At 48.7% G+C, this 20,823-nt stretch overlaps 1 protein-coding gene across 1 annotated transcript in view; it reads right to left on the bottom strand.

Moving 5' to 3' along the window:
* Positions 1-20,823, bottom strand: part of ODAD3 (outer dynein arm docking complex subunit 3) — a 177,985-nt gene that overhangs the window by 97,756 nt on the left and 59,406 nt on the right. Inside the window, exons 3-7 of the mRNA XM_086962741.1 lie at positions 15,790-15,867; positions 13,418-13,597; positions 12,707-12,742; positions 9,603-9,704; positions 8,342-8,467 (exon numbers count right to left, since the gene is read on the bottom strand). Coding sequence (XP_086818867.1) covers positions 8,342-8,467; positions 9,603-9,704; positions 12,707-12,742; positions 13,418-13,597; positions 15,790-15,867 — 522 coding nt within the window. The remainder of the gene's footprint in view (positions 1-8,341; positions 8,468-9,602; positions 9,705-12,706; positions 12,743-13,417; positions 13,598-15,789; positions 15,868-20,823) is intronic.

The raw sequence follows: 20,823 nt of genomic DNA, 5'->3' as shown, positions 1-20,823 counted from the left end.
CTGGCACCGACATTCCGCAGTCCTCCCCCTTGGAGGATCGAGTTCTAGACGGCCACGTCCCGGATAGTACCATCTCCTTAATCTACAAAAAGCTTATTAACAACAGAGCTGACCAACTCGAGAAGCTCCGGGCTGCCTGGACGGCTGACGGACTTGAATTAGACGATGAGGACTGGCAGTCAGCTGTGTCCTCCCCTAAGGAGGTGGCTATTCCGGCACGGCTTCGCTTTGTCCAGTTGAAGGTCCTCCACCGTGTGTATCTGACTGGAGTGCGTCTGGTGCGAATGGGTTTGGTTTCGGATGGACGATGCAGGCGTGGGTGTGGGATGGATGGTACCTTTCTTCATGTTCTGTGGGAATGCCCGATGATTGCAGCATATTGGTCCAGAGTGCATGATGTTATGAGTCGTGTCACTGGGATCCCACTGCTTCCCGAAGCACGACGTTGTCTGTTGAATGTGTGGGAACCGTCTGATTGTAATGCTGCCCAGACACTTTGGGTTACCCTGGGCAATATGGTCGCAAAAAGGGACATCGCGCAGCTCTGGGGCTCCCCTAGATTACCGTTGCTCAGTGCCTGGAAAGAGAACATGGACTGGTCCATGTTCCGAGAGAAGACTGTGTATGAGGCTCGGGGGCGTCCAGGGAAGTGGTCCAGAGTTTGGGCTCCGTGGAATACTTATCGCGGAGATATCTGCTCCCCTCCGCTTGACTATGAGGTCCCTCTCCCCTCCTCTCCATGATTTACGTTCCTTCCCCAATTTCACTGCATGTTTTGTTTTCCCGCTCGTGCTCACCCCCCCCTTGCCAGAGTCCTTTTTACCGCGTCACTTTTCCCCCCCCACCCCCAGCGACCCTTGCCACTATGATACCATGTGTTTGTGTGTTGTTGTTCTTCTCGACAAAAACATAAAATTAAACCTTTCTTATCCTACTTGTATGATACTATGCTCTACCCGATAATGTGGACTTGAAGGATTGCTTCGGCAACGTGCTGTCTCATGATCTACTTGTCACTCAGCCTGTTTATGTCATAGCGGCCGGCCCTGCGGGGTTGTAGGCAGACGCTGTGTATTGTGCATTCGTAAATAAAGGTTTAAAAAAAAAAAAAAAAAAGCTGGGAAATGACCCCATACTATGTCCCTTATCGTAAATATAGATGTAAACGTATTAGCTAGGGTCATGGCTAATAGAAGGAACTAGCTGCTTCTGCAGCTGATTAACCCAGAACAGGCAGGCTTGTTCTCAATTGCTCCTTGACAGACAATACTAAGAAAGCCATGCACATAATAGACACAGAGAAGAAATCGGGCAAGAAGGCGGTCTCCTCCTGTCATTATACTTGGAAAAAGTGTTTGACAGGGTGGACTGGAGCATGATGTTTGCCAGACTGAATAGGTTTATTATTGGAGCAAACACAAGGAGATGATGGACGGAGCACTGAAACTTTTCAGACACTCACCCCCAGTCACAGATCTGGGTTGAATCCATCATCGTTCTTTATCTCACTTCGCTACCCCAGTTCCGACACAGCTATATGCCAGTTCGGGCTGGACTGTTCCCATGACAAGACTGATTTGCAAGCGGTTATTTTCCTCTGCCAGCTTGGGGCTGCGGTCAGTTAACACTGCATGCCTTTTGGGCCGCTACTGTGTGGGACACGGTGGTGCAGACACTGCCCCAGTGTCCGGAAAAGGTTCCGGCTGTACTTTCCCAGGCTGCGGCGGAGGGAAAGGATGCAGCGAAGTTTGCCATTCGGTGTGGCCTGGACACCGCAGTTTCTTTAGGGAGAGCGATCTCCACAACAGTGGCCCTGCGTCGCCATGCCTGGCTACAGTCCACTGGGTTTTCAGGGGATGTCCAGAGTTCCCTCATGAACATGCCTTTTGATGGTACTCGTCTGTTTGGCGATAAGGCAGACAATGCGCTGGAGCGTTTCAAGGACTCTCGGGTTACGGCCAAGTCCTTGGGTCTCTCCACCACATGCCAGGCCATGTCTACCTTTCGTTCCGTACGGAAGGGGCGCCCCTGCCTGCTCGTTCAGTCAGAAGCCTGCGCAGAACCAAACTCAGCGTGGCCATGGGCGTGGAGGCCGCCGTGGCGCCACAGGGGGCCAGCGTGCGGGTCAGTCCACCTTTGCCCTCCGCTCCCACAGCATCCGCCTCAAAGCCTTCCTAGTCCAAGCTTTGGGGTGCACCCCACGCCAGTGGACTGCAGCATTCAACATCACTTCCCCCACTGGCATTCTGTCACTTCCGACAAGTGGGTGCTGCAACTCGTCCGGAGGGGTTACTCCCTCCCCTTCGAGTCTACCTACCAGCCATGCCACCTCAGTTCCACCGCATGTCGGGGGACCACTCTGCGCTTCTCCAACAGGAAGTCATGGCCCTTTTGGCCAAGGGGGCCATCGAGCGTGTTCCTGGGCCAGAAGTAGGATGTGGTTGTTATTCTCACTACTTTCTGGTCCCCAAGAAGGACAAAGGGGGCTTGCGCCCCATCTTGGACCTCAGGAACGTCAATTGTTTCCTCCGGAAGGAGAGGTTCAAGATGTTGAGTCTGGCTCAGGTCTTGGCTGCCCTCGACCCTGGAGACTGGATGGTAGCCTTGGACTTGCAGGATGCATATTTTCACATCCCCGTCCTGCCGGCCCACCGGCGTTACCTGCGGTTCACAGTAGGCCAGAAGCATTTTCAGTTTGCCGTGCTCCCCTTCGGCCTTGCCAGCGCCCCTCAGGTGTTCACGAAAGTGATGGCGGTGGTCGCAACTCATCTGCGCAGGTCAGGGGAGTCAGTCTTCCCCTACCTCGATGACTGGTTGTTGAAGGCGGGCTCGTCCCAGGTAGTTGTCACCCACCTTCAGACTACGGCGACCTCCTGCATTTGCTGGGATTCTCCATCAACATGCCGAAGTCGCACCTGAGTCCCTCTTAGAAGCTCCCCTTCATCGGAGCGCTTCTGGATTCAACGCAGTTTCGGGTTTATCCTCCAGAGCAGCGAGTCCGGTATATTCAGGCTATGATTCCGATCTTTCAGCCTCTATCCCAAGATTCAGTCAGGTTGACCCTCCAGCTCCTAGGCCTGATGGCCTCATGCATCCTGCTAGTGCAACATGCCAGATGGCATATGCGGGCTCTGCAGCGGGACCTGAAGTTCCAGTGGACGCAGCATCAGGGCAACCTGTCCGATCATGTCCAGATCTCGGAGGGCACTGCACGACAATTGCAGTGGTGGCTCACAAATCGCGATTGGGTCAATGGCAGATCCCTCTCCCTTCCCCAACCGGAGCACACAGTGGAGATGGATGCGTCCCTCCTGGATGGGGAGGCCACTTGGGAGAGGCTGAGATCAGAGGCCTCTGGTCTCCGGCGGAGTCCCGGCTCCATATCAACCTTTTGGAGCTTCGGGCGATTCGACTTGCACTGAAGGCATTCCTTCCCTCTGTCCGGGTAAGGGTGATGCAGGTGTTCACGGACAACACCACTGTCATGTGGTATTCCAACAAACGGGGTGGGGTGCGGGTCCTGGACCCTATGTCAGGAGGCTCTGTGCCTCTGGACATGGCTTGAACATCAAGGCATTACCTTGGTGGTTCAACACCTGGCAGGTTCTCTTAACGCCGGGGAGGACGAACTCAGCCGCCGGTGCTTGATTGATCACGAATGTCCTCTGAACTAGGACGTGGCGCAAGATCTCTTTCAGCAGTGGGGAGAGCCTTGGTTAGATCTATTCGCCACCGAACTGAACGCACAATGTCATCAGTTCTGCACGTTGGAATTTCCAAAGCGGCATTCACTCGGCGACGCTTTCCGTCGCGAGTGGAGTTGTGGTCTATTGTACACCTTTCCGCCTATACCACTTCTGCCCAGAGTGCTGAAGAAGATTTGGCGCGACCGGGCCCAAGTCATTCTTGTGGCTCCGGATTGGGCATGAAGATACTGGTATCCCGAGCTACTCAACATAATGATCGAACCCCCAATCCAACTGCCTCTTCTGGAGGATCTTCTGTCACAGCAGGGGATGGTCCTCCACCCGAACCTGTCCAGCATCTACCTCCATGCATGGAAATTGAGTGGCGACAGTTGACAGCTTTCGATCTTCCTCCCGAAGTCTGTGATGTCATTCTGGCAGCCAAGCATCCCTCCACTAAGACATTATGCGTCCGCAGGTGGAACAAGTTTGTGGCATGGTGCACAGCAAAGTCTGTGGATCCCCTTTCTGCCCCTCTTTCTGAGGTTCTTCTTTTTCTATCCTTGGCCCAGCAAGGCCCTGCTCTGGGCACTATCAAAGGTTATCTTTAGGCCATCTCTGCCTTTCTGAGGCTTCCAGATCTGCCTTCCCTTTTTAAGTCTCCGATTGTTAACCGTTTCCTGAAAGGCATTATGCGCACGTTTCCTCCCGTGCCATTCATTATGCCTCAATGGGACTTAAACCTTGCCTTGAAATATCTGATGTGCGCTCCCTTTGAGCCCCTTCATAACTGTCCATTGCATCTTCTCACTCTCAAGACGGCTTTCCTGGTAGCTATCACCTCTGCCAGAAGAGTGAGTGAACTCCAGGCTCTTTCTTCCAAACCTCCTTTCCTTTCTGTTCATCCGGACAAGGAGGTTTTAAGGACCTGTCCTTCTTTCTTGCTAAAGGTGGTCACACCCTTCCACATCGGGCAGACCATCACTTTGCCCACCTTCTTTCTGCCTCCACATCCTTCAAAAGAGGAAGAGAGGCTCCACCGTCTGAACTCAAAACGTGCGCTCTCGTTCTATCTGAAACGCACACAACAGTTTCGGGTGGATGACCAGCTCTTTGTTGGCTACGTGGGCGCCAAAAAAGGTCGGGCCGTGCACAAACGGACCATCTCTCGGTAGGTCGTTCTGTGCATCAAAAAATTATACTCGTTGGCTAAGAAGGACCCTCCTGTGGGGCTGCGTGCCCATTCTACCAGGGCGATGGCAGCCACTACTGCCTTGGGACACGGTGTTCCCTTGCAGGACATTTGTTAGGCAGCTACGTGGGCTTCGCTGCACATTTTTACCTAGCATTACTGCCTTGACAGTCAAGTCCGGAGAGACGGCTTCTTTGGCCATGCTGTTCTCTGTCACTTTCTGGTGTAATCTTGTTCGCAGACCCACCACCGGGGTTGGTATTGGTGGGGTATCTATTCTAAGGTAAGGAATCTATCACTAACGTGTCTCTTTCAGATGCACAAGTTACTACTTGTGTAAAAATATATCTGTAAGAGACATTAGTGAGTGATAGATTCCTTACCGCCCCACCCATCCTCCTAGTTTTGTGAACTGATTTCTAGGGTTACATTCATCCCTTTCAGGGCCCTAGTGTCATGGCACCAGTGGTCAGTTTCTTGCATGGCTCTACGTTACTGGCGGGGAAAGTTGTGTACAGAACTGATGTCAGCGCGCATGGGTGGCGCCTAAGTAGTCTCCGTGATGTCATCTCGGCGCTTATGATGCCAGCGACGGATGCAGAGCCGCACAATGACACCTACCAATATGCAGGGGTACTGCTGATGAAAAAAATTCCGGATCCAGTCTGACGCCTGGAGATATTCTAAGGTAAGGTCCCTCTCAGAGGCTACCCCCTCTTTTAACTCCCATTCCCTGACCCAGCTTTCCCATATACTTGATGAAGACTTCCTCTCCCTACTTAACAAAGTCTCATCTGGTTTTCCCACAGATTGCTGCCCTCCTGCGATTCTCCGGGCCGCCTTTTCGGCTTGCCCCGCCCCTCCGCTGGCCCTCCTGAACAACTATCTCCTGCTCGGCGAGGTCCCCAGCCAGTTCAAGAACGCTGAGGTGGTTCCCATACTAAAAAAAAACAACGCCGACCCCGCGGTTATGGGTAACTTCCGTCCCATCTCCCTTCTCCCTTACTTGAGTAAGGTACTTGAGACACATGTGACCAGCGTCCTCAGTTCCTTTATTGAAGACTCCAACTTCCTAGACTCCCAGCAAGCCGGGTTTAGACCTGCCCATTCGACAGAGGCGGTTATCCTCTCTGTCATGGAGGAACTTCGTAGAGGCGCCCATTCCAACATTAGCCAAGCCTTGGTTCTCCTGGATCTGTCGGCGGCCTTTGACACAGTCGACCACACCATCTTGGTCAACCGTGTCAAAGAGGCGGGCATCAGTGGGACGGCCCTTGACTGGGTCCGCTCCTTCCTGACGGACCGCCACCAATCGGTCCGACTCTCCCAGTTTTCGGCAGAGAGGATGATGACCACCTGCGGTGTTCCACAGGGTTCGTCCTTGTCACCACTCCTTTTTAACTTGTACCTCACCCCCCTGATCCGCTCCCTCCGGGGAAGGAATGTCGCTGCATTCAATTATGCAGATGACATTCAGCTTGTCTTCAATCTCGACTCCTCGGATGAAGCGGCCCAAGACTTCCAGTCCACCCTTTGCCATATCAGTAATTGGATGGGCGCTCACCATCTCAAACTTAATCCCGACAAGAAGGAGCTTGTTCTTGTCGGAGGCCCATCCAACCCCTGGAATTCCACCTTTTGGCCCCTTTCCCTCGGCCCCTCCCCTCGCCCTGCTGACAAAGTGAAAAGCCTGGGGGTTTACATCTCCCATGATCTCTGATTGAAGCACCAGGTCAGTGCTACTGTGTCCTCCTGCTTTTTCCAGCTTAGGAAGATCCGGAAAATAGCCCATTTCCTGACCACTGAAGCCCTCACCTTGGCACTGCTGGCATTAGTCATCTCTCGGATCGACTATGCCAACGCTCTGTGTGCAGGCATCCCACAATACCTAATCAAAAGATTGCAGTTGATACAGAATCAGGCAGCTCGCCTGATTTACCATCAACCTAAACATCACCACGTCCGCCCTCTCCTCAAAGCCCTTCATTGGCTTCCTGTATCGGAGCGTTGCAAGTTCAAACTAGGCTGCTTGACCCATAAATCTTTGGCCGGCATCAGTCCCTCCTTTATCTCCTGCCTTCTGCACCCTTACGCTCCCTCCAGGCACCTCCAATCTTCTCACCATGCGCTCCTCCAGACGCCTAGATTCAGGCGTAAAAAACACGGAGGTCTCAGATTCTCCTTCCTGGCCCCCTCATTCTGGAACTCTCTTCCGCTGGAACTTAGACTCTCTCCTTCCTACCCTCACTTTAGGTCTCTCCTCAAAACTCACCTCTTCCGCAGCACCTACACATAAGCTCTTCTCACCTCCCCTGTATGCCTCTCACCGAATAAGTGAACAGCGCCAAGAAACCGTCCGGTGTATGCCGCGCTTTATAAGTAATTTTTACATTACATTACATTACATGAATCTATCACTAACTAATGTCTCTTACAGATATCTCGTTTCACAAGTAGTAAAGTGTGCCTCTGTTTTTTTATGAACTGGCTAGTTTGTTTTCAATCTTTGATTAAGCAAAACCCATGGTCAATGCTTAAGGTTGGGTTGGTCTAGAGATGGCCTTCGTCATTTAGCAGTACCTGAATCACTGTTGCATTTTATGTTAAAATTAAATTGTCAGGGCTATCAGCAAATTAGATGGAATCAGTGGCCCCTCATTCGTATTCTGAGAAATCAGGTTTGGTTTGTTTCATGATAGGACAGTACTGCCTAAACCGGAAATCTCCCCCTTTAGTCTTGGCAGCCAATATTTAGGTTTCTGTGTAATCAAGCACCAATGATGTGCTACAAGCAGTGCCTAATTTGAGGTGGTGAGGACCACCAGCACTTATTTTCGGAGACCAGCACTTATTTTTTCTGCATCATTATTTACTGAGCATAAGTGAGGAAGAAACATACAGATCGAAAAGATGGGGGAAGAAAAAGACGGCAAAATCATCAAGGAGAAAGCAGGAGTCTGCAGGAGTGAGATAAAGGGGCAGGGAGTGTCTGGTAGAGGATTGAAGAGGCATGAGGTGGATTCAAGTCTACTGAGGCTTGGTATTTAGAGCGCCGACCTTTAAGTGCACCGGTCGGAGGGTTCTGAGCAGAGGTCGGGTACCGGCACTCTTTCTTTAACAAACTAAGCACTGGCTACAAGGATAGGACTGCCCATGCTATAGCTACAGTGATTTTGTCTTATACTCCGAGTCTAATGGCATTGCTTTGGTTTCTGTAGAAATACACATGATCAGCGTTGTATAACGGTGCTACCCAAACTGCGGAGTCTGATTCTGTCTCACACTGTAGGCTGGATGGCCCATGGTTAGGTTACGAGGAGAGTGCTTCCTACAAACAGACCATGTCTCACTCTGTGGGAATGATGGCCGGCGCTTAGGTTTCTTTGTAGTCCTGCACCGACTAGTGGTATGAGGACACACCTGCTTATGTTGGGGGTAGTCTGATCCTAGCTCTCTGTCTTACCCGTGCGGCCTCCCGACATTGGTGAGCATCACAGTTCATAACTTTCAGGTCCTTCAGCTCCTGTCGCAAGCGTAGGATCTCACCCTCCAGCTGGTCCAACTGGGTCTGGAAGGTGAGGCTCTCCTCCTGTGAGAAAACGAAAAGAAAATTTGGAAATCCTGAAGGGACAGAAAATAATTTAAGCAGAGACACAAAGCATGGGCTGGTATGAATAACTGACGGGCAGAAGGAGAGTACTGCAAGGAAGAATACCAAAGAGGCAGAGGTAGAACAAGGACAGAGAGGTATTCCTGAGTGGCAAGGGACATGCTTAGGGTGATAGGAATATGTAAGAGAGTCTAGAGAGAGAGGAAGAGCCTGGTCAGAGAGGAATACTTGAAGGCCTGGGTAAAAGCGCAGGTTCAGAGGAATACCTTGGAGGCAGAGTAAGAGAATGGGCACAGAGAAAATCATGGGCAGAGAGGAATACCTGGAAGTAGAGAGGTATTGCTGAAGTGCTTGAGGAAGAGAATGAGCACATAGCAATGCCAGAGGGACTGCATAAGAGCATATGTTGAGAGCAATCTCTGAGGGACAGAGGAAGAGGACATGCTTAGAGGTGGATTTGACCGCTCAGACAGAAATGTAAGAATGCACTGTAAATGGTTTGTAGTGAATAATGATAGTAATGTGGGATTGGTGGACACTACATTGCAGTGAACAAGGTATTTATTTGGAAATGTGTGAGACTTCAGTGTAGTGAGAAGGCCATTAGTGTGGGACTAAATGAGACTACACTGTTTTGACCAAAGCCAGTGACAGAATGGATAAGGCATGGCACTGAAAAAGGCTAGTGATGTGGGAACGCTGCTGCAGTAAATAACCATAGTGATGTGAAGACGGGTCAATCAATCAATCAATCAATCATGCATTTATGAAGTGCTGAAAATCCCCCCCCCCCCCCCCCCCCCCCCCGGATCTCTTGGCACTGGTGAAGCTCTGTTTCAACATTGTGCTGTGTAAGGCATGGGATGCTGGGATAGATGAAGCACAACTGCAGTATATGAGGCCAGTGATGTGAGAATGGTTAAGGCTCCATAATAATGAACATTGATGTGATGGGCAATAGGTAAAACTCCAGGGAGATGTACTGAAATGGGTTGACACCAGACCTCTTTCTTTAAATCAGCATTTCATATTGATCAACATTCCATTTGACTTGAGCCCAATCAAGGGACTCTGCTCTATGATGCAGTCTGTGTGACTCCCAGTACAACCGTACCTGCATTTGTGACTTAAGCTTCAGGTAGACGTTCATGATGTGTTCAGCCTCCTGGGACTTCAGCTGTGCCTTCTCCAAGCGGTTTTCTAGAATGCGGAGTTTCTGATAAGCGGAAGAGAGCAGTCAGAGCAAGGCAGAGGTAGATAGGCCTTCACCAAAGAAAAGCACAGTCTATGCGAGGCATGAGAAAGAAGGCATTAGGAAACAAAAACACAAACAATGTCCAGTCAAACTGAAGGGAGAACCAGAGAAGCATTTATCCACAAGGCAGTCTCTGCTGAGGTTGGTCCATGAGATGTCTCCCCTCCTCACAGCTCATCCAAGCAGTCTCTAGTGGAGGCATTATTAAATCTCTTACCTAGGTGCAGCACTCACACCCAACTCTCTGATAATCTTGAATCACAGCTAAAAGACAGGTCTGAGTCCAATGTGGTTTCGGAGATCTTCTCCAGATTCTCACACACCAGGAAATCACTAGTGATTGCGGTCAGCCTGAATTGGGAGGTTTGTCTGGTCAAAACATATTTCTTGATAATGGCATCTCCAGTCGGCTATCACTCTAAATGACTTTTTAAGGGAGTCTGCACTGATGTAAAACTGAACAAAATGAAAAGCTCCTGGTCTGAGAAGATGTTTATAGAAAGCTGGACAACAATAAGAGTCTGTCTGATGATCAAGGTGACTTTTGTGGTCGCTTCTCTGGAATACCTATCTATGCAGCACAGATGGGTCGACTGCTGACTGGCAAAAGAGTGTTACTGATCAGGAGTTCAAAAAGAGAGATTGCATGAGCCGAAGCTCCCAGTCAAAGGGTTTGTCATAGCAGTACAGTCTTTGAATTAGTCAAAGTGATGGAAAAGCCAGGAAAGTCCTACCTTACCTGGATCAGTATCACCACATTGTTGTGGGCCATCCAGACATAGAGCCCTGCTAATTCAGTACTTAGAAGAACTTCCACTATTTTGCCAGTCTTCACTTTCTTGTTAGAAATCATTCTTCTCATGTCTATTAGTCCATTTGGTGCTATGTAATCAGCCAATGGCTGCAGAATGCACTCATTTCCTGCTTGAAAGCTCATGATGTCCTTGAGCCATGGAGGGAAGTGCCAACAAGTATTGCAATCTCCTCCCTTAATGACCTCTGAATTATAGTATATATTCAACCAAAAGGAACCAGTCGTAATAGTTTTCTTCAAAGTGGCTGTTTTCTATGGCATGTGTCCCATTCCGTGGAGCTTTATAGAGTAGGTCTTTCCACTGAGACCCGTGACATATGCCACATGTTCCTTCCATTGGGACTAGTCATAACTATGTGTAACACATTCTAGCAGACTAGTCACTACAGTATATTCCCTTCCACAGGTCACATTCACTATTACACAGATCCCTTTTCCAAGAGTTGATCACTATATATTTATTAAAAAAATCATGTTAACTATGTATTATGTTCCTCCCACAGGGACTTGTAGCTATGTGTGACATCCATAGCAGACGGTCTCAATGGTACAGTCTCTTGCGGTTGTATGTCAGAATATCATTAGGAAAACTATTATTGAATAGAAATATTTTGTCTTTATTATGGTTTCTAGAAATACTGTCACCTAGGTTGTAGATGTTCTGCTAATAATTCCAATGAGGCGATATTTTAGTTATGATATGCTAGTACTATACCTCCCTTTCTCCAAAAGTCATTCATCAGATTTATGTTCGTGAGGTGCCATTCCATGTTCTCATCTTACCGTTCTGTGTTCTCTACCTGCGTTATACTTTAGTGTTCTCCTCCATGGACTGGACTTTAACTGTATACTCAGACTGCTAGGTACTTGGGAAATGTATTTATTCTATCTAGACATTTTCACATTCTCAGTGACTACGCTTGGTTGTCATTGGTCATTATCACTTGTCCTGACCTGTTGCTAGACTGCTTGTCGCTCCTCCTGTGCACACAGGAAGTGGTGTACAATGTCGTTTTCTGCAGCAAAGTCCCACTCATCACACTGTCATACACTGGAGTGCAGCAACATGTGTAGTGTCCTCCTGCATTCCAAATGTGCACTGAATCACATAAACTTTCCACTGGAGAAATAATTCTTTTTCAGTCTATTCCGTGCAAATCATATAAATTCTCCACCCTGATTTACTTCATGCACATGCAGCCCACAGGAGTGGGAAAGTGGCCGACAGCAAGATTCAAAGACAAGAAATAGGATATTGCAGATATAAAAGAGAATGAAGACTGGAAGGGGGAACACAGCCTGGGCCTTTCATTTCTGACCACAGTTACTTACATCAGTTCTTAATAGTATCATATACACATATCTGTTGATATGGCTAGAACAATTCCCTGACTTTGGATGAGGAGGTGGGCACATCTAAAGAGTGGCGGGATAATATTATAAGTATATGGATCTTTGAAATATCCAACTCCCGACATCAAAATGTTAATTAATTGTAATACTTGTTCTCCAGAGCTACCTTCTTTCATAGCAACATGCTTAGAATAATTCCCCAATGCCAAGCGAGGGTCGAGATTAAAAGAACTGTAAGAAGCAGGAAATGCCACCATACCACCATCCCCATAGCTTTCTTTAAAAGAATGAATGAATGATAAAGTATTTCTACAATGTGCAAGATTACCCAAAGAAAGGGTGTTCTTGTGATGAAAAGGTGCCCCATCACTGGCCTTGCCAAAGTGCAGACATATCTAGAGCTGCATTTGGATTTGCTAAAGGACATGGTCCCATCAACAACTGCCAGTGACTCTGCCGAATAGCACACTTATATTTGGAGCTCACAAATAGTAGCTGTGGAAGGCTTCTGCACCAGCTAGGTCACAATGTGTGTTGCTTATATCCTGTTAAATAGGGCAGGTGGAAATGTCAACTTACAGAGACAAGAACAAGAACAAGGGAATTAATTTTAAGCAGTAGAATAGCATTCTCCTTTGTCCCACCTTTGACAGATCATGGTAAAGGCTGTGACCCTTCATATGAAAACAGATATAAAAGTAGGTAAAGATATGTGAAAAGCAACAGTTGATTATTGCAGTTGAGAAGAACAGGACCAAAAGTGGAGCAGGACAGAGCAGTGTGACTGCACCCTGACCTGCTGGGGTGGATCTTCATTTCCAGCAATGCTGCTCTGTGAAAACAAGGGAAATTGTAAGACAGAGAGGTCTGCAAATCTCATCCTACCTACTCCCTCTGAAATGCTTCACACCATTAGCGCTGTACCTCTGGCAGGAAATAGGAACAGATCTCTGGGGTCTCAACAGGTGGATACCAGCAGGATGAGCACATCCAACTGTAGGAATGAGGAGAGGTCCATTATAGAATTATGAAAGTGGTGAGGATCCCCCTCTAATACTTGTCCTCTCCTTAAAGAGGTTATCCAAATGACTGACAGAAGAGATCTACACCCATTTAACCCTTGGAAACTCTCTGCAGGAGTACCCTCCGGGCTCCTGGCCCTCATCAATACTATTTGATGTCTCTTCACTGAGTCTAAAATAGAGGCCATACAGTTCTGCGGACTTCAGGGAGGATTTTGACCCTGACACTATATTACAAGTGGGCTGGACATAAATGAATGAGGGCGTGTTATCACTGGTATATTCACCCTACTGAATCTGTCAATATATGAGAGAAATGTTCTATACCCTGGTTTTCCCACTTTGCAGACCCTATCTACATATCCTGACATTGTTGGAGTAGATGACGAATATATAGACCCGGCTTGTGCGTCTCTTATGAACTTGTCTTACAGTCTGCATGGGAAACAGAACATCATGCTTAACTAGTGACTTTGTACTCTTACCTGAGCCTCCTCTGCACTTCCATCATCTATGGTCTGTAGGCTCAGTGCTTCCTGTTGCTTCTGTCCATGCTGCAGTTTCACCTCTTCAAGACGCTTCTTTCGTATCTCCGTCTGATGCTTCAATGCATTCAGCCTTTTCAGTTTATCACACAACTTCTGATCTACAATCTCGATAGCAGCCTTTGAGGAAAAGAACGGTTAATTCGCATTGGGAGAAGAGCATCTGTTTCAGAAGAATTGGGAAACGCATCTCATTTTCCTTTAAGGAACATGGGCTGCATTTAGAAGAACATGGTGGTTTGCTGAGTCCTGCAAGCCACCACCCCTGTGATTTTTGTGACTCCTAATGGGTCGTAAACTGAGACCTACCTCATGAATATTAACGAGGTAGGTATATCTGCAACCCACTGGGAATTGCACAATGTGTCAAAGACACATTAGTACATGGGTGTTTGCAATTACCAAATAGTGAATCGCAAAAATTAATTATTTGCTCATTGTAAAGCCAAACCTATGTACATCTGGCCCTTAGTGTCTTTGCATTCCATTTTGATGAGAAAAGGCAATCAAGAATCAACTTACACACAAAGTCAGTTTTTAAGACTGGTGATTATGAAAAACTGGGCATTCGCTCTGGTGGCCCAGCCTACTAGTGTCCTCTTTTTCTAGGCTGGAGAGCCTGTTAACAAACATCTGCCATGGTATAATTCAGGACATTTACTTTATGTTGGTGTGTGTGGGCAGAAAACAGATGAAGCAACAAAATCAAAAGGTGAGGAAGTGTATGCAAAAATTGGGTTGTGGCTTTGAGATCACTGATGGGACAAATAATTACTGTATTAATGTTGACCTATAGAGAAGTCCTACGAGAGCAGTCAAGTGGGCAGACAAACACAAAAAAGATCCATACATACAAGAAACACCCACAGTTGATTCTTTCAGGATATGCCATCAAAGGCTATCTCAAACATGAGGTCAATATCAATCTAGGCTTCAAAGCATTTCAATTCATCACAGTCAGGAGTATCAACCCTGAACACTCAAACTCCACTTATTGTGCATAGGACTCTCTCTCCAATCCCTCATGGTAGGCAGCAAAATCCTCAAACCTTACAGTGGGGTCTGATTAAACCCTCCCATCTTATTCAATGTGCTGAACAGTGCCCATTCAAACCCTCACTTTTTGTACAGAGCATTTAGCAGCGTCCCTTCAGGCTCCCTCCATCGCTTAATGCATTAGGCACCATTAATGTTTCATTCATTGTGGTCACCTGTGTAATTTGCTCGAAGTGGTCACCCGTTGTGTCCGAAGGCTGAAACCTTTCTTATAGGGGTTTGTACTTTCTGTCCAAATCCCTGCTCCTTACTCATTGTGTCAAACAGTGTCCCTTCAGACCGTCACCTTCACTCAATCTGCTCCAATCTAATTTTCTCCAGACCTTTGCACCTCACTCGTCAAAATCAGCATCATTGATCTAAAGTACCTGAAAAATGATTTGCAGGCATAGCAACTGGAATATGTGGGCTCCAGTAACATGCAGAATCTTGTAACCTTACCAAACACTAACTCTTCATTAATCAAGGGTTTCCTTGCAGTCTCAATTCTCACTAACTTGGGTCATGGATCTCCTGTGGTAACACAGCGAGTAGAGACTCAGAAGATAAGTGGAGAAGAGGCAGTGAACATTCAATCTTGAAATGTGTCCACAGCGCGGGCGCTAACACTGTTGTTACTTCTGACCAATAACCATGAGTCGCCCTGAGCACCCATGCTATATGGCACGCTCGTGACAGGGGGAACGAGGCCATACGCACACATGCAGGCGCGTCACTTCTAAACGATTGTTCTACACTTCTGGCCCGGTACACCCACATAAACTGCAACAATTTGTCTGCAATCTCTCCACCTCTATTCTGCTCATATCAATACTTATTGCAGTAGGACCCTGTTGGGCCGCGCTTCGCATAAGCGGAACACCAAACAGGTATATACACATGATACTGTTAGAATAGGCATACTAGTAAGAGGTTATCAAGTTTATTAGTTCTATCTCTGTTTCTGTTTTTATTCTTTTGCACTATGATTCAAAACAGCTTTGTACAGTAATATCTGCCGCTAATCTCTGTAGTGACTTAATGCTGACAATGTTTGATTGTAAAGTCAAATGCAGTGATTCCCCCCCCCCCCCCACGCACCCCACCCCAACCTGGCGGGCACAAAAATGCAAACAGAGACGCAGTATAATTTGACATCTATTAACTTATGTACAGTTGTATGTGGTGCTGGATGTAAAACGAATAAAGATTTTTTTTAAAGAAATTTGCCCACAGCCCAATCTACTCCACCTTCCCGCAGCAAACAGGTTTCCTACCTGTCCATTCTTGTTCCTCATGGCAGCCATTTCAACAACACGGTTATGGAACGCCTCTTTTATCACTTTCTCGTCACCCTGTGGAATAAAATCATTGTTTTTGATTTTCTGATGACCACCCGCTGATGCCATAGAAAGAATGCTTCAAATTCATCAGGACAGCAGGTACAAGATACTGCTCTGTGACATCACTAGATGCCTGGTGTGGCCTGACCGGACTCTTGCCCCGGTTACTTACCGGTAATCTACATTACTCCGAGTCCATGTCTTCCTCGCCACAGTAATTACCCATGAGCCTCCGGCTCCACACAGAACTCCAAGCATAAAAAACAGCGCTCTAGTCTCACTCTCCCTCCTCCAAGATGGCCCCCAGTGGCTCCAGCCAATCCCATAAAGGGATACAGAGACCTCAACTCGACCTGAAAAACCAAGCCGCAGACATGAAGCCACCACCAGGGCCGGGAGGGAAGGGAAACTATAGTGTGGCGAGGAAGACATGGACTTGGAGTAATGAAGATTACCGGTAAGTAACCGGGGCATTACCTCCTCATCCTGTCTACCTCGCCACAGTAATTACCCATGAGCCGATACCAAAGCAATGAGCTTCATGCAAGGAAAACACTCCGCAGAAATCATGCAGAGAAACATATTTCAATCACAAGAGATACAAAAATTCCACAGAAACACACACCTCAAGGAATCCCAGCCGACAGCACAGAAGAGGCAAAGGAAACAGAACCCCCACCCCCACCCCCAATCTGAAGTCGATAATGGGACATGAAAGTATGCGGGGACGACCAAGCGGCAGCCCGGCAAACATCCTCCATGGACACTGCCGTAAAAGTGGCCCACGACACAGAAACAGATCTGGTGGACCGACCCTGAACCGGAAGAGGGGGAAGGTCAGAAACAGAACCATAAGCCAACAGTATGGCCTCCTCAATCCAATGACTGACAGGGGACAGGGAGGGCTTCAGGCCCTGACGAGACAAACCAAAATTGACAAATAAATCGTCAACCTCCCAAAAGGAAGAAGTGCGTGACAAATAAACCAACAATGCACAGCGCACATCCAACAGGTGGAGAAGGCAATCCTCAGCCGAGGAAGGATCAGGACAAAGAATCGGAAGAACCACTTCAGCAGAACGGTGAAAATAAGAATCCACCATAGGAACAAACGTAGGATGAGGGCGCAATACCACACGACCAGACAAAACGACCAAAAGCGGAGCAGACCGCAGGAAGGCACCCAGCTCACCAATACGCCCGGCAGATGCAATAGCCACAAGAAACACCACTACGAGTGTCAAGAACTTCAGGCCCACCGACCTCAAAGGCACGAAAGGAGCCGACTGCAAGGAACGCAACACCAAAGGAAGGTCCCAAGGAGGAGAACATAAGACAGGACGGGGACTTGCAAAGAAAGCGACTTAAAAAAGTCGAGCCACCAAAGGTATTTGAACCAAAGGCAGGACATGAAATGCCCGAATGGCGGCCCATTGAGCCCTGAGAGCGGAAACGGCCACGCCCAAAAGGAAACCATCATTAAAAAAATCCAAAATACGAGCAGGGTCCAAAGAATCCAACGACAGCTCGTGACACACACACCAAGAGGCAAAGGTATCCCAATGTTTAGCGTAGGACTTAAGAGTAGAAGGCCTCCGAGATTGCTGAATGACGTCAGCAACCGCAAAAGAACAACCTGCACGCATCAGCGATCCCCTCCCAAGAGCCAGGCCCGCAGACCAAGGGACCGGAACACAGGCAGAGGTAGAAAAGGATCCAACAGAGGATAAGGCACGAACGGTAACGGCCAGCCTCGAGACACATCCAATTCCAGCAATAGGGGACACCAAGGGCGACGTATCCAACCCGGAGCAAACAGAAGGACAAACAACCCCTTCCTCTTGAGCTTCTGCAAGACTTCGGAATCAGGGGAACAGGGGGAAAAGCAAACAACAGACCCTCTGGCCAAATGAACGACCGAACGTCCACTCACCAGGCATCCCGGCAAGGCATAATCATGCAAAAGTAGCAGATCTTGGCATTGTACTGGGAAGCAAACAGGTCCACAATCGGAGAACCAGACATCCTCCGTAACTTCCCGAACATCAATCATGTGAGGGACAAAGACCCCACGGAAGGGAACACCCGGCTCAGACAATCCGCCACAGTGTCCTCCGGACCCGGCAGGTACATCGTAGACAGGAACGCAGGATCAACTCCGCCCAACAACAAATTCGACGGCCGATGCAACTGAGGAAACGAACCCTGCACCCCTCTTGACAGTCGACATAGGTCAACACCACCTGAATGTCAGTCCGGACTCGCACATGGTGAACCAGAATAAGATCCGAAAAAGGCCAACAGACCCAAAAGGACGGCCAATAGCCCCTTGTAGTTGGAAGAACAAGACAATATAGACCGAGGCCAAACACCCTGAGTCGTTGAATCCCCCAGAGTAGCCCCCACTTCAGCAGGCCCGCAACGGTAGTGAGAACCCGGGTGGGAACAACCAGAATGGGCGGCCCCCGGACAGAAGACCCTCGTCCAACCACCAATCCAGGGCCACTCGAACATCCGCGGACACAGGTATCAAAACACACATATCCAGGGAACAGGGGTCCCAATGCAACAAAAATGAGGGACACCACAGGATACACGTGAAGGCGAGCCCATGGTACGGTCAACAAGGATGCAGACACCAGTCTCTGAACCCGTATAATGTTCAGAAATCCTTGACCGGTAAAAAAGGCTGGAGGTTGCCAGGCAACCAAAGGAAATACCCATGTCACGCCCCCTAAGGATGTACACCAGGAACCCGTGACGCTCCAGGACATGGCACACTCTCTGGACATGCAACTCCAACATAGAAAAAGAAGAAGCAGAAATAAAAATGTCGTCCAGATAAGGAAAAACACTAATGCCCTCCCCATGTAAATGTCCAATAAGAGGAGCCAGAACCTCATCAAAGAGAGCAGAGCCCAAATGGTAATACCTGGAATTGGTAATGACGACCCAGGACTCAAAATCTGAGAAAACGCTGAGAGTCGGGACGAACAGGGATATGCAGATAAGCATCCCTTAAGTCAATGGCAGCAAGGAAAAACTCTCTGAGACACCAGAGGAAGGAGCAATTGAAGCGAAACCACATAGAATTTCTGGTGAGGGATGAAAGTATTGCCCCACTTCAGGTCCAGTACAGGTCGAAGATCCCCGGAGCGCTTGGACACCAGAAACAGGATGGAATACACGCCCAACCCCAACTGACCGTCGGGCACAGGAATCATCTCATTTTTGGCCACCAGGGAATCTACGCCTTCCAAAAGTGCCAACCCCTACAGAGGATTCCAGGGACGAGGAGTGGTCTTGAAACAGGCTGGGGGAGTCTGGGCAAACCCAAGGTGCAAACCATCCGAAACCACCTGAAAAACCCATTGGATCGACACAGGTACTCGCCAAGAGTCCATGAAGCAAGTGAGGCGACCCCCAACCCTACCCACACCAGGAGCGATCCAGTCATGATTTGGAAGTAGGAGCGGAGGAGGCAGATGCACTGGATAACCGGGACTTATCAAAGGAAGGAGCACCCCGGCCACGCCCCCTTCCACGAAAGGGTTGACCAGCCCGATCCCTCCTAGAAGGACCAAAAGCCCTCCGTGAACCAAAGGCACGGAAGCGGCCAGGCCGTTCAGGAGCAAGCAGTTTACGATCCTCCACTGTCTTCTTCACCATCACGTCCAGAGGTGAACCAAAAAGCCTAACCCCAGAAAAGGGGATCACCAACAGCAGGCTTTTCTGCGCAGCATCAGCCATCCATGAACGGAGCCACAACCAACGCATCGCAGCCACAGAAGACCCGGCCGCCGAAGCCGTCGACTCCAAAGAAAAAAGAGACATCCGAAAACAGGCGGACCTGTTGCTCCATCATAGCCAGGGTAGAGGAAACATCCTCTCCCTGGTCCCTCAATTCTGACAGAGACTGAAGAATCCCTAAGCAAGGACCAGATAGTGTAAGATGAACAGGCAGCAGCCCTGATAGAAAAATTTGCAGCCGAAAAAGTGCGTTTCACCGCACCATCCACTTTACGGGCAACCGGGTCAGCAGGAGAAGAATCCTCTGAAACAACAGCCCCATGAGAAGACATGCTGACCAATAAAGAGTCAACCTTCACCGAGGAAGGGTATTTCACAGCAAAATCCTGCAGCGGGTACCTCTTACTCAAAAAACGCGGAAAGGAACCCTTGCCCACATCTTCCCATCCATTCTCCAAGATCAAAACAGAAGAACGTAGAGGCAAAGAATCAGGCTCAGGACGCAGACACAGTGAAAACAGATCGTCCTCCAGAGGTACAACAGAAGCCGGAAACACCAAGTTCCCACGAATGTGACCCAGCACCTCCTTAAGGTCTGCACCTGCACAAAGCGATCCCCGACATCAACTTCATCTTCAATGTCAGAATCATCCGCAGCAGCACCATCAACCTTCGCCTCCTTAGGAGGAACAGGCACCTGACCATGTAACGCTGCAGACACAGCAGAATTGATCATCAGCTGTAAAAATTCCATAGAAGGTGCATCCCTGATTTCAATGAACCAGGAACACCAATTACAGTTGACAGCCACACTTGCGAACGAGTGCAAAAACAAACACAGGCAATGAGTAGAATAACCCGCCCGGTAAAAAAAGGTCCTGAGGTTGCTAGGCAACCGATAAAATCAGCCGGAAGAGCCGCGCGCACACTCAAAAACAGCCTCAGACCGTCGCGTGCCAAACAGAGCCCTGAATGTGCCCCTACCGTAGTAGACACAAGACGAAGAGGCAGCAAACACAGGCTTACGCTCAAACCGGCAGTAGGTAAGGAAAGCGAACGGAAGCCTCCGGCCCCCCTTGTCAGCGCACCCGGCCGCGCAACGTCCGCTCAGCAGGACGCGCGGCCGGCAAAGAAGATAAAAAACAAAGAAGCGGCAGAGCAGGACTCAAGGCGACCCGCCGTACGCTAGAAAAACAAATACAGCCGCACACAAACGCC

Source organism: Lissotriton vulgaris, chromosome 1_1 (genome assembly GCF_964263255.1).
Source record: "Lissotriton vulgaris chromosome 1_1, aLisVul1.2, whole genome shotgun sequence".
In the NCBI taxonomy this organism is placed as follows: domain Eukaryota; kingdom Metazoa; phylum Chordata; class Amphibia; order Caudata; family Salamandridae; genus Lissotriton; species Lissotriton vulgaris.
This window is presented reverse-complemented; position numbering and strand designations above follow the sequence as displayed.